The sequence below is a fragment of the Triticum urartu genome, chromosome 4A (assembly GCF_056163025.1).
Source record: "Triticum urartu cultivar PI428250 chromosome 4A, HENAU_Tu73, whole genome shotgun sequence".
In the NCBI taxonomy this organism is placed as follows: Eukaryota; Viridiplantae; Streptophyta; class Magnoliopsida; order Poales; family Poaceae; genus Triticum; species Triticum urartu.
In genome coordinates, this window is record NC_141876.1 from 143,468,114 (window position 1) to 143,481,089 (window position 12,976).

Sequence of the window (12,976 nt, forward strand, 5' to 3'; positions counted from 1 at the left end):
TTATTATACAGGGTTTCTTGTCTTTCAAATAAAAGGACATTTCACAATCAAGAGGATGAACTGCTGAAAGGTATAATCTAAAAGAAATCTGTGATTCAAAAGTAGTAGACTATTTCACATGATCTAGTCCATAATTTATTAAAGAGAAAATGTACATACAAATTTATATTTATATTAACAAAATAAATGTACTTTGTTTTTAATTTTTTTTCAGGACCACTTGAGGGTGTAAAATGGTTCAGATCAGATTTCGACGAGCTTCACATTTAAATGTGGAAACAAGGGTCAAGACCAGCCATTCTTAAGTTGTTTCTGGCTTCCACTAGTTTAGTTGTTCTAAGTAATACAACCCCTGCCAGTATGAATTTAATTATGGAGAAGTGATTGTATATTTTTTAATTCAGTTGTACTCCTAGAATAAAATTTCCTTTCAAAGAACTAAACTAGTGGAAGCCACTTCCAAATTCTGAAAGAATTCATTCACCAGCTTTCTATGATTTTATGGAGATTTTCTATTGTTAAGAAAGTTCATACCATTTTTGGTTCAAGCATATTTTCCTATCGAACATAGTTTGAGATAAATTTCCAGTTCAAACTGTATTGGCGACACAGTGAACTAGCGCAGAAACAGTCGAAACAGTCAGCTAGGAACCCGCAGAAACAGTGAACTAGCGCGCTGGAACTTGGGCCGAACAAAGAATCAGCCCAAGAAGCGACCGCTGCAGGTGCCAGTTATCCTAATCGGCGCAGAAGGCGCCGACTAGGAGCTCCCTATTTGCATAATACTCTCCTTCCTTTTCTTTTTACTACCCATATTCTATCTTAAGTCAAACATTTTAAAATTATATCGACCTTATAGAAAAGAATATTGACATTCACAATACCAAGTTTTCTTTCATTTTCTTTCTTCTTTAGAGTAATACCAATGCACCTAATTCATTCTTCGTTAGAATTTTTTGTTTTGTTTTTACGTTGTATTTGTTAAATCTTTAATATTTTTTAAAATTTTTACTAGCAACATATTTTCTTTAAGCAGGTCATTGTGTTGATCTTAATTCCACACCTCAAAGCACGTGGTGTAAGAATATTGTATAAGTCTGATATGACCAATGTATTTTTTGTGGTTTGAATTAAAAAAATCAACGTAATGGTTGTTGAAATAAAAGAGTATAATAGGTGTTTTAGTTCACACTTTTGTGTGCAAGTTTACACTTGTTCTTGCACTAGTTTACACTTGTTGTTTCACAATACTGAATTGTGCAAGGTTTGAACATTTTATGTGCAATGTTTTAATATATTTTGAATCCTCTCTATATGAAAAAAAAGTTTGACAACAAGTCTTTATTATTGTCCATCTTAGGCATATTTGCATAATACCACCCTTTTTTCCTACCCATATTTGTCTTAAGTAAAAAAAATCAAGCTTATAAAAAAATTTACTGACATTCACAATGCCAAGTTTTTTCTTTCATGTTCTTTCTTCTTTAGAGTAATACCAATGCCCATAATTCATTCTACCTTAGATTTTTTTTTGTTTATTTTGGTTTTTTTTTTATTTGTTTAAGTTTAAGCTTTTTTTAATACAACAAATTTTGTTTAACCAGGTCGTTTTGTTGATCTTAATTCCACATATTATAGCCCGTAGTGTAAGAATGTTATGGAAATACGGTATGACCAATGTAATTTATTGTGTGGTCTTAATTTTAAAAATAGCATAATGGTTGCTAAAATAAAAAAACCAGAATCAATGTTTTAATTCCCTCTTTTCTCCTCTCATTAATTTGTACAAGTATAGTGTATGCGTGTGCAAGCAAATATACTTGTTAAGAAAAGTTTTACATCCACATGCATAGTGTGTGCGCATGCACAAATGACAAATTTAGCAAGCTGATTGGATAATATACATTTTCAGGCACGTGACACATAGGTGATCCCTGAATAGATTAGAAGTCTTCCCCGCAAAAAGAAAAAAGAAAAGGAAAAGAAAAGCAGGAATAGCTCGAATTTACAAGTAAGCAACGAACAGCGGGGCGCTTACCATGAATAGGCAGTATGCATTCAAAACCGCGGTCACCATGGACGGCCAGCCGGCCACCCCTCGAAATTAAAGGCTGTGCATTTCGCATGCGTCCGGCGAGCCAAATCGCCCTGCCTCCATTGCTTCCTGATCACTCATTCCTACTCCCGGCCGGGCTCCCGGCCGGCCGGCCGGCAAGCACTACAAGATGTTGAGCTGGCTCCGTTGTTTCCCGCACGACGGCACCGTCATGGACGAGGAGAGGAAGCCCAGGCCCGGGAGGAGCGCCACTTTCAGGAAGAAGCATTGCCCCGATGCCGCACCGTCTCGGAAACGGTTCATCCGCTCGGGCACCTCGCTCACCGCGTCCTCGTCGGCACGAGCCAGCTTCGGCCGCCACTCCGTCGACGTCCCCAACTACAACCACAGCATCGTCTCGGCGCGCTCCTTCACCTTCCCTGAGCTCGCCGCCGCCACGGACTGCTTCAGCCATGCCAACCTCATCGGCGAGGGCGGCTTCGGCCGCGTCTACAGAGGCCTCATCGGCTCGTCGGCGGTGGCCGTCAAGCAGCTCGACCGCACGGGGTTCCAGGGCGACCACGAGTTCCTCGTGGAGGTGCTGGTGCTGAGCAGCCTCCTGACCCACCCCAACCTCGTCGGCCTCCTGGGCTACTGCGCCGACGGCAACCAGCGACTCCTCGTCTACCAACTCATGCCGCTCGGCTCCCTCGAAAATCACCTCTTCCTCCCCCGAGTCCCAGCGGACGGCGAAGAGAAGCCACCACCGCCGGTTCTGCCGTGGCGGACCAGGATGAGGATCGCACACGACGCCGCCCAGGGCCTGGAGTTCCTCCACGAGACTGCCAACCCGCCGGTGATCTACCGCGACCTCAAGTCCTCCAACATCCTCCTCGACGAGGGATACAATGCCAAGCTCTCCGACTTCGGCCTCGCCAAGCTGGCCACACCGATCACCCGCAACGGCAAGGGCGGCGAGGCGGAGGAGGAGAAGGACGGCCCGTCGAGGGTGATGGGCACGTACGGGTACTGCGCGCCGGAGTACGTGAGGACGGGGCACCTGACGGTGAAGTCGGACGTGTACAGCTTCGGCGTGGTGCTGCTGGAGCTCATCACCGGCAGGCGGGTCATCGACGACAGCAGGCCCTCTGGGGAGCAGAACCTGGTGGCCTGGGCGGCGCCCATGTTCAGCGAGCAGAGGAGGATGCACGAGCTGGTGGATCCGCTCCTGGGAGAAGGGCCGAGCGGCAGGGAGGTGAAGCAGGCGGTGGCGGTGGCGGCCATGTGCTTGCAGGAGGAGGACACCGTAAGGCCCATCATGTCGGACGTCGTCATGGCGCTCAGCTTTGCCGCCGACGACGACTTGCCCTCTGCTCCCAGATACACGTCACTTTAGCATATTACTATATCTGGTGGCATTGGCTAACATTGTGTGGTTTTTATCTGGTGGCATTGGCTTACATTGTGGGGTTTGCGTCTTGACAAAATGAAATAATAAAACAGGGGATTTCGGCTCAGATTTCAAGTCGCAAACCTTGCAAAATACCATGAAACTCCTACATACTCCCTCCAGTCCGAAATATAAGATCATTTAGAGATTCCAATATAGACTACATACGGAGCAAAATGAGTGAATCTACGCTCTAAATATGTGTAGTCTGTATTGAAATCTCTAAAAGGGCTTATATTTAGAAACGGAGGGAGTACATACATATACAGAAAATAAAATATCGAAGCATGGCATATTAGTTCTTACCACAGGCTGAACAAAAGGAAACTCTTTAAAGACAGGAGACTACATGTACAGCAACTGACACTCAGTTCCTGCTAGCTAGCTAGCTATGCTACATACTTTTGCCTACAGGCAGGCACAATGGAGGAGCTTTGCACCCTTCCCTAAATTCTACTGCCTCCAAAGTGGTCACCATGAATCATTAAAGGAGAATGATAGAAAAAGAAAAAAAAACTGCTTCCTATATAGATAGATACCACTGCGTTCATTTTCATCCTTCTTGGAAAGACAGACATGGAGGGACAGTCAGTCCTGGATCACAAACAAAACCAGAGGAACCATTCCACCAAGCGGACAGCATACATCTCACACTCCGCGCCGACCAACCAATAGTACGGGGGCACCAAACTATGGACGCTAATCAGAATCTGACTCAATGGCTAGTACGGATTTTGGTCGAACTGACCGTGGCTGCCCAGACAGTGAGGAAGTGCCACCAGATCTATCCCCAGCAAAGTCGTCGTCGTCATTGCCACTCATGAGAACTGAAGCTGCACACGAGGAATCAAATGTTAGACCTTTCGGTGAAAATGCAGAGGCACGATTATATGGGCCACTGCTCACTGTCTTCACAAAGTATAAAGAAGCAAAATGCTTCCACATTCATCTGTAAAAGACTTCAAATGGATGGAACAAAATCACAATAAACTGCAGAATTAAGTAGCAGAGGGTGACTTCTATCATACCATCTAAAGATGTTATTTCATTCGCAGGGTTCTTCCTTTTCTGAGAAGTATTTTTGGCATTATTTAAACTCCCATCATTCCCATATTCTGGTTGGTTTGCTGCTGGTGCTAACACCCCCAAATTAACCGTAGAAACTGGCTCGTGCAGAGATAGATTGGTAGCAGGGTAGTTTTGCACTTCACCCAGATTATCTGTTCCTTGTATTCCTGGATCATCTTGGGTAGTCGAAGGATACTCCCAAAATGACAACCCCAGATCATCAAAGTTTTCATTAAGGAAAAATGAAGTTTCATCTGGGCCTCCTGAAGTGTCAAGTGGATTGGGCGGTGGAAACTCATATCCGGTGTCATTTGCTGCGCCGCAATTCACTGTACTAGGAGACAACACCGTAGCATTTTCATCATCTGAGTCGCTCAGAACTATTGGAACATGTTCATCCCCAGGAGAAGAATTCAGATCATATACACTGCTCGTAGGGTGATCAGATTGTCCCGGTTCTGAATTATAACTTCCACCTTTAGCATCCTCATGATTAGTGTTGCTTGTATGGGTGACACATTTCCCATTTTCAAAGTCTCTACTCTGATCATTATAAGAAGTTGGTTTCAAATTAACATCCCCTTTCTTGCTAATTTCCCATTTGCCATTGTTGTTTCTCCTAATTCCCAGTTTTAGACGAGAACCCTTATTTTCAGGCAACGGTTCTTCTTTAATCTCTTGCTTTACAACACCCATGTTGGGTTTCGGTCCTGTACCTGTGGACATACAGAGAGTGCCATCTGGTAAATGCCACTGCATAAGATCCTTCAGTTCAGCTCCACCCTTAGCTCTCCAGGAACCATCTGGCTTGACATCGATTTCTGATATATCATCTCCACAGCTTTTGATCTAAATCACCAAAACGCAACAAAATCAGCATAAGATGCATAATGGAGTAACAGAGATGAGAAAACATGTACTTCATTAACAATATGGACTCACTAGCGAAGTGATGCGATTGAAATAAGGATCAATAATTAGATTCTCCAGAGAATAGTTCTTCAGGCAAATTGGGCATTGCCACTGCAGACAAGGAATACTAGTTTGATTAGAAAAAGAAAAGGTAAAAGCAACAATGATGCGAGGCAAGTAATCAAACCTTCCGTGAACGTTGATTCAGTTCCACAAAAGCTTCTAAATCAAAACAACCCATGTGGACACAGGGTTTGAACCTACCAGCTACCTTAATCCTTGAACCAGTCATCTGTCAACATAAATTAGCTTTTACATGAACGTGCTTTTCACAACATAACATTAGATCGTAAATGGCTAACTTTGTGACAAGGTCTGCAAAACATACTATAAACCAAACAATACGATGCTGCCAACATGGGATTGTATAGCATCTAGGTTAGAAATGTCATAAACAAAGTGATTCTAGGAAGATTGCACCGAGCCTTGGGTGTCATGGTACACAGAATAATGTATGATGGCAAATGCTAAATATTCAATATTCCAATGTACATGAGGTCAGGTGCAACAGACATGTCAGGGAAAGAGCAGGATTGGCAATATCATTATGGATCTAAACATTCTCATTGATGGCCAGAGTGCTTACAGGGCATCGAAGATTTACAGAGACTGAATCAGCAACAACCTCAATATCACTATCACTGTCTGCATTATCTGCCTCAGTCCCCCCACCGACACAGCGACGCACACGAGAAAGGGCATCATCAAACTTCTCACCATCCTGTTCCTTTGGTACCAAATTTAGGACCTGCCCATTATCAAAATTTTAAAAGAGGAATTAAAAGAATAAAGCAGGGTTCCAAATCTCAGGCACTTGATGGTTCCTAAGTAGCAGCTTGCTTACGGTAACTGCTGAAAGAACCATTCTGGCATTTTCCTGGAGCTTGTATAGACATTACTTTTTAACAGCACAGTTCACTTGTAACCAAGAAATATGGGCCAGGAACCATCTGGGATTTGGAACCCTTCTATAACGTGCATTATTAGAATTATGACATCTTTCATCAACCTAAAATAGCTACCCTCTTCGAGGCCTAATAATTAAGCACTAAAGATTAAAAACAAGAAAAACCAAAACATTTACAGCGTTGATGGAAAAGGGAGTGCCAAACGTGCCTATGAAAAAAAAAGATATCTAAAGTGTTTCCTGATCCAAATACCCTCTTTTGCCAAATATGTATTTCTGAAGAATATCGTGGTCAACAATGGAAATGTGAAATTGCCTTTCATGTGACACAGTATACCATAAGCAATTACCTCTTCCAGAGATCTCCTCTTGGCAATTCTGACACCCAAACAGAACGCACGAGAGTCACTTCTAGATAGAACAATCTTATTGGGACCTTCTTTCAAAAACTGTGTTAACTGGGAGCAAAAAATTGAGTAGGATCAACAAACATCCATGCAGAAAATGTATCATGAAACTAATCAACACATTTTGGCAAATCATTGTTAAGGTATAAAGTTAAAGAACAGCATGCTCCATTTCAACAAGATACTTACCATAAGACCATCATCTCTACCATTGGCCCCTAACGGCTGTGTAGCTTGCCTGCTGACAACCCGAACAGGAATACCTGAGAAAACAAATAATTTCCAAAACGAATAGTTCAGATCTAGATGAATGAACCCACAATTCAATGAGGAAAAACAGTTTTTAGCTGCCACAAAATGTTCCATGTAACCATGCTGGAAAAGACTCGGATCACACCTATATCTACAAGGCAGGAATGATGCAGAACTCAAAGTATTAAATTCCTAAATTGACAACATAGTGGCATGCATAAGTGCATTAAGCCATAGATGCATACAGGCCTGCATCCACATAAGACTCATAATAAGTTAAGGGGATGCAGCATAAAATGAGCGAATAGCATCAGTGCATGAGGGCGATCAAAATTGAATACAAAAATAAGATGAAACTGAAATTTGACTGATCCCACAAACAACAAATTGACTGACTGAATAAATAATTTCCTATAAGAGCCTGTCAATAGTATTTCAGTACAAATGGTAAGCCAATGGAAATACCATTAATTTGCATGTCAGAATGTAAAGGCCAGTGCATCCTGAAAGGAACTTTGTCATCGAGAAGGATACACCAAACCTGCAAGAAATAAATGGTGCAAAGCAAACCAAGGTCAAAAATGGATACACATAGTCCAATATTCTCTAAGATGACGCAAGATACTAGAAATTGAGCACTGTCACCATGTATTAACTCATAAGTCCCAAACATATCCTTGTTACTGATATTTGATCTTGAGGTAATTGTGCTCCTGGTACAAGAACTTGGCAGGTGCTTCCATACAATACATCAGAGCTACAATAACTTGGCCTGGACGTGCACTTGAGGTACAAATCGCTCCTGTGCTGACACATGGACGCCAATGGGGCAAAGTGCATGCGCTGAGCTGCTTGGATTCTTTGCAAAATGGCCCCTGCAAGTCTGAAAGTTTGACCGTAGTCCCCTGGGCACCATAGACATCTAATTTGGGACAATAAACCTGACTAGACCCAGTCATCTGGCTAATCTCGATCGCCTCCACCCATCGGTGTCCGACAACAATGGTAGCACTGCTGCTCAACGACCCTGCGACCGAGCTCCCTCCATCGATCGAGCGAACAGTTTCTTCTCCTGGATCATGCTCGGTTAGATAAATGGGCTGGCAGAAGTGGCCCAGTTAACCAGAGTGCTTTGTTTTTTCTCCCGGAGCAGCAACCCCTTAGACAGCACATCTAATGGTCAAAAACGCCCAAATCAGGAAAATGGACCGCCGGAAACGCTAAGCGCGTGAGATGGCTGAGATTAGGTCAGTTTTACTGACCTAAATTAGATGTCTACGGTGCCCAGGGGACCTCGACCAAAATTTCACAGACTCGCAGGGGCCATTTTGCAAAGAATCTGAGCAGCCCAGCGCATGCACTTTGCCCCGCTGGCGTCCATGTGTCAGCACAGGAGTGATTTGTACCTCAAGTGCACGTCCAGGCCAAGTTATTGTACCTCCGCTGTAGGTTTTGTAAGTTTTTGTATGAAACTGAGCCCACCAGCCAAGTTCTTGTACCAGGAGCACAATTACCTCTTTGATCTTTTTAGCAATGCACCAACTCCGTCTCAAAATATAAGACATTTTTTTAGGCAAAACTAGCCTACAAAAACGTCTTATACTTTGAGACAGAGGTAGTATCTAATAATATATGATCATACAAATGGTTATTTAAAGTAAATCATGAACAAACCTAATAGTTCAAGGAAACGAAGAAGGAAACGAAATTAACCTGAATGTCATATTCAGCTTTCTGTAGCATTTCCCTATTAGCTCTTGATAACGGAAAGGTTTTCTCAATATACTGTACAGTATATGACCTGAACATAAGCATGAATCACAAACAAAAACTATGCAAATCGCAGAAGTATCATGGTTCAGCTAACTTGTACAGTGACATAAAACAATTTGTGGTCATCTAGTTACTCAAATCTCATGGTACCAACATGTTCATTAGATGTACAACCACCGTACAATGTTTACTTCTTATAGACAACGAAGGAATAATCATGAACAGAACCATCTGAGGTTGTAAAGCAAGAAAAAAGACACAGAGCCCGCTTCTCATCCATAATTAATGTGATCGAGTACCTGGGTTCTAAGTATTGAGGTAAGATCGCTCAAGCAATAATATCACCACAGCAGACAAAACACAAAGTAATTACTAGCAGATAATGTCTGACACATGGTGAACAAAAATCCCTAACAGGATATACTGAATGGTTTCTAGACCTTGCTTTGGCACCCTGATAAACATATTATGAATGATGAGGCATGGTATAATCACTTCTTTGCACTCAAACTTTACCGGACTCATTTGAGATCGCTCTACAAAAAAGGAGATGCCAGCGGAGTTACAACAGTAATTAAGAACAATAATTTTTTGCTTATTAGACATTTTGCAACATGGTACAGTTGAAGAGATTCTGGAAGATATTCCGCGGCACATAAAACAGAATGATGAAGGAAAATACTTGCTCCCCCACAAGGCCAATCAACAGGGCACAGAGGCTCCTGGTCAGAATGATGAAGGAAAATACTTGCTCCCCCACAAGGCCAATCAACAGGGCACAGAGGCTCCTGGTCATTGACGGGTAAAGGGAGGTAGAGGAGGTGAAAATCAAAAATGTACTTTGGAGACAAATAATGCATGACTTACCCATCTGCCATTATGTTCGAAGGAGCTATTGACACTGGAAATAATGGGTGGTTAATAGTGACCCAGAAACTGCAAATTGCAGAAGGAAAATATGTCAGAACAATCGGCCATTTAGTATTAAGACTTCTAAGCTACAAATGCAGAAAAGGCAGTCATTCAGAGCGGGGGGAAAAGAGCGGACATAAAAGAGATGCAGGAAAATCAGTTCTAAGTTGCACAGTAATGAGAGTTTCATACATGATTACAATTAATGCTACAGGACGACCCAGATAATCTAATTCAACTAATAGAATGCATGAACACTATCCAATACAAATAAACTGAAACATCACATGATTAATAGCACTTGCACATCACCAAAAATTAAAACTAATTAAACAAGTAAATAGTGAGCATGCATCATTCAGCAAGGGTTTGCTATTAAACTGAAGGTTAGAACAACTTACGGGTCTGCCCTGCTGACTCGGCACATCTCACAATAGAAACTGGAAGGTAGTTCTTGAGGAGCAGTATCTGCAGTCTTCTCAGGTATGATGACACAATCAATATGTTGCCATACACTGCATCTTGGATGATCACACTGAAAAGGACCAAACAAAACATGAAGGAAATAGAAGCAGTAAAACCTGTCAAGAACAAAATTACAGAATGCTACAGATCTCTAAATTATGGAATAATGAAACACTTAAGTGTTACACTTCATAAAATGTTGATGTTACACGTAGATGCAATCTTCTTTTACAAAACAGAGAGTAATCGATGGCAATTAGCTCCTTTGAAGTTTCACGATACATAAAGATCACTGCTTTGAAGTTCCAGAATATGCAAAATGCCAAAGCTAACTGCTATGATAATTCAACAAACAATTCTTAAAATTAACAGGATTAATGGACAAATTTTAAAGATCTTATTGAACTAGTTGGAGGTGATGAATAACAGAACCTAGCAGCCATATAATCATACTTGTCATGGGAACTGTACCTGAATCATGGACCCAGTGGCCTAACAGGATTAATGAACAAATTTTAAAGATCTTACTGAACTAGTTGGAGGTGATGAATAACAGAACCTAGCAGTCATATAATCATACTTGTCATGGGAACTGTACCTGAATCATGGACCCAGTGGCCATGGAACTACCACAGGGGCAACGGACCTTGATATCCAGCTGAGCAGAATCATCTGGGTTTTTCATAGGCATTACACTGTACCCCAGCTCATTCTGGTTTCCAGAAGCTGAAACAGCATTTGCAGGCTCGCGCATTTTTCTAGAAGTAGTAAGCACAAATCAAGAGAGACTTGTAAGGCTCAATCCAGATAATAGAAACACAACATAATGATATGAAGAAATGCAACCTCACCTAAAAGTGTCCTCAACTATTTTCACTACCGTTTCTTTTCCAACCATCAGTCTGTTTGGTAAGCCATCAATTTTGGAGGCTACAAAAACAAAATGGAAGTGATACCTTAGGACCTCCTGGCAGAAACACTGGTCTAACAATATCACTGAGAAAAAATTGTGATGTACCTTGATCCTGTTGATCGGATAATATTGCAACAATTTTATCCACTAGTTCCTGTAAAGCAAAATACCAAAACGAAGTTGTTCAGGAGTAAATGAATATTCTACTCCCTCTGTTCACAAATATAAGCTGTTTTGGATATTTCAATATGGACTACATACAGACTGAAATGAGTGAGCAAACACACTAAAACGTGTCTATATACATCCGATTCAGAAAAAAGTTAGAACATCGTATATTTGTGAACGGAGGGAGTAACATATAATACTACAAGACGCATGGAAATTAATCAGTTCCAGAAAAAAAATCCATGAAAATCCAATCTATTCCGTGCTTACGAACAATAAAGAGAGCCTAGAAGCATATGACCAATGGATAGTAAATCAATACCTGGAATTTCATTGTGTAAAAAGCGTAGATATACCAAAAAAAGAAGAAGCTGTGAACAAACCTGTTTCTTTCCATGCTTTGAAAGTCCAATCTTACACAGGACATCCTTTAGCTCTTTTAACCGGAAGTGCTTCAGCTTGTCCTACAAAAATGAAAAAAACATTTATTCGATAGGCCAGATGATAGACTGATAGTCATTCTCATCCCTCTGCTTTGTAAGATATAAGCATCTTGCCAACATCAGACCGGGTATTCATACTACACTGTCCCCATTAATTCTGCATAAAGGGTAATGCAAACACGGACAAGTTCTACCAGGTGATCTGTTGCGAGGGGGCAAAAAGGGGGCGCATTTTGGCTATTGATATGACCAATCGAGAGTGCTTTTTGTCCCTAGCCGGATAAACAGGGGATTAAACAGAGGGATTTCAAATCTAATCAAATGAGCGCAGAAATTATAGGCTATCAGAGGGGATCATCGGAGAGGGCTTTAGAACCCATCGTCAACAGATTGAGCGCGCAGACGCATATACGTAAGAGGAAGGAAAGGGCACAGACGGTCGCCGTGTCATACCTTGCAGGCGGCGAGCACTGGATCGCCGCCGGGCGCCGACGCCATGGCGGCGGTTTTTCCTGGATTCCGATGGGCGGGCGGCCGAGAAAGGAGGAGGGAGGAACGGCAGCGGTTTGGGTGGGGCGACGGAAGGGGGTCGGGAGGTGGGAGAAGGTACCGGAATGATCGCCGCCGCACGAGGGCACGGGAGAGGGGTAGTGTTGGTGTGCGGCGGCGGGCCGGCGGGCGTTACTTGCTGCTGCGCTGCACTTTTTTTTGGTGGTGGGGCGAGGAAGGGGTCGGATCTGCAAGCGACACGTGTACCCTGCAAGGGCTAGCTCGAATCTCAAAGCGCTCTCCCCCACCACCGTATGCTCTCTGTTCCTGTCCTTCCGGTATGCATTTCCTCCTGAACACAAGGCGGATAGATTTTCTGGCACTGGTATCTTTCTTTGTTCCTGCTCTCTTCAGAAGCGTACTACTCCTACATTTAAGGAGTATAGTGCCTTATTTAAATTTAAGACATGCTTAATATCCTGTCGAATTTGTCATGTATGACATTTTTATCTTTCAATTAATGTTTGGTTACGAGCGTAGATTTTTCACTAGACGACTTAAAGCATCTTTGACCCTATAGGGATATCCGACAAAACTTAGAGCTGTTAGAGCTATTGAAGAGTGAGAGAAGCGTATTGCCTTATCTCTGACAAGGAGCCTTCGTGATAATAAATATAGGAGATCACATCAAGTATTTCAAGTGCAGGGTAAATGTAAAGTCC

The 12,976-nt window shown here is 42.3% G+C and overlaps 1 protein-coding gene and 1 pseudogene across 3 annotated transcripts; one reads left to right on the plus strand and one right to left on the minus strand.

Moving 5' to 3' along the window:
* The first annotated feature begins 2,106 nt into the window (after positions 1-2,106).
* LOC125551182 (putative serine/threonine-protein kinase PBL25 pseudogene) lies at positions 2,107-3,552 on the plus strand (annotated as a pseudogene).
* Positions 3,553-3,798: 246 nt separating this feature from the next.
* LOC125551181 (E3 SUMO-protein ligase SIZ2) lies at positions 3,799-12,464 on the minus strand. Of its 3 annotated transcripts, none has more exons than XM_048714338.2 (16): positions 12,219-12,464; positions 11,706-11,786; positions 11,260-11,308; positions 11,093-11,171; positions 10,840-10,999; positions 10,178-10,311; positions 9,732-9,800; positions 8,805-8,892; positions 7,557-7,632; positions 7,029-7,102; positions 6,783-6,890; positions 6,112-6,273; positions 5,653-5,757; positions 5,496-5,576; positions 5,270-5,402; positions 3,799-4,318 (listed from the first exon to the last, which is right to left on the minus strand). In XM_048714338.2, exons 1-16 carry the CDS (start codon positions 12,261-12,263, stop codon positions 4,185-4,187), a joined length of 1,578 nt encoding a protein of 525 aa, XP_048570295.1. In that variant the 5' UTR covers positions 12,264-12,464; the 3' UTR covers positions 3,799-4,184. The 3 variants fall into 3 exon arrangements, with proteins under 3 accessions (XP_048570295.1, XP_048570293.1, XP_048570294.1); XM_048714336.2 differs by having other exon boundaries at positions 4,514-5,402; positions 12,219-12,462; XM_048714337.2 differs by lacking the exons at positions 10,840-10,999; positions 11,093-11,171; positions 11,260-11,308; positions 11,706-11,786; positions 12,219-12,464 and adding an exon at positions 10,713-10,754 and having other exon boundaries at positions 4,514-5,402.
* Positions 12,465-12,976: the final 512 nt, after the last annotated feature.

Bases quoted from the DNA above. Each gene is read 5' to 3' on its own strand.
- LOC125551181 (XM_048714336.2), bottom strand. From the start codon at position 12,263: ATGGCGTCGGCGCCCGGCGGCGATCCAGTGCTCGCCGCCTGCAAG. The intron at 10,312-10,839 runs GTACAGTTCCCA...GGTCCTTTTCAG, and splicing joins CCACTGGGTCCATGATTCAG to TGTGATCATCCAAGATGCAG. The intron at 8,893-9,731 runs GTAAGTCATGCA...GCTTATGTTCAG, and splicing joins TCGAACATAATGGCAGATGG to GTCATATACTGTACAGTATA.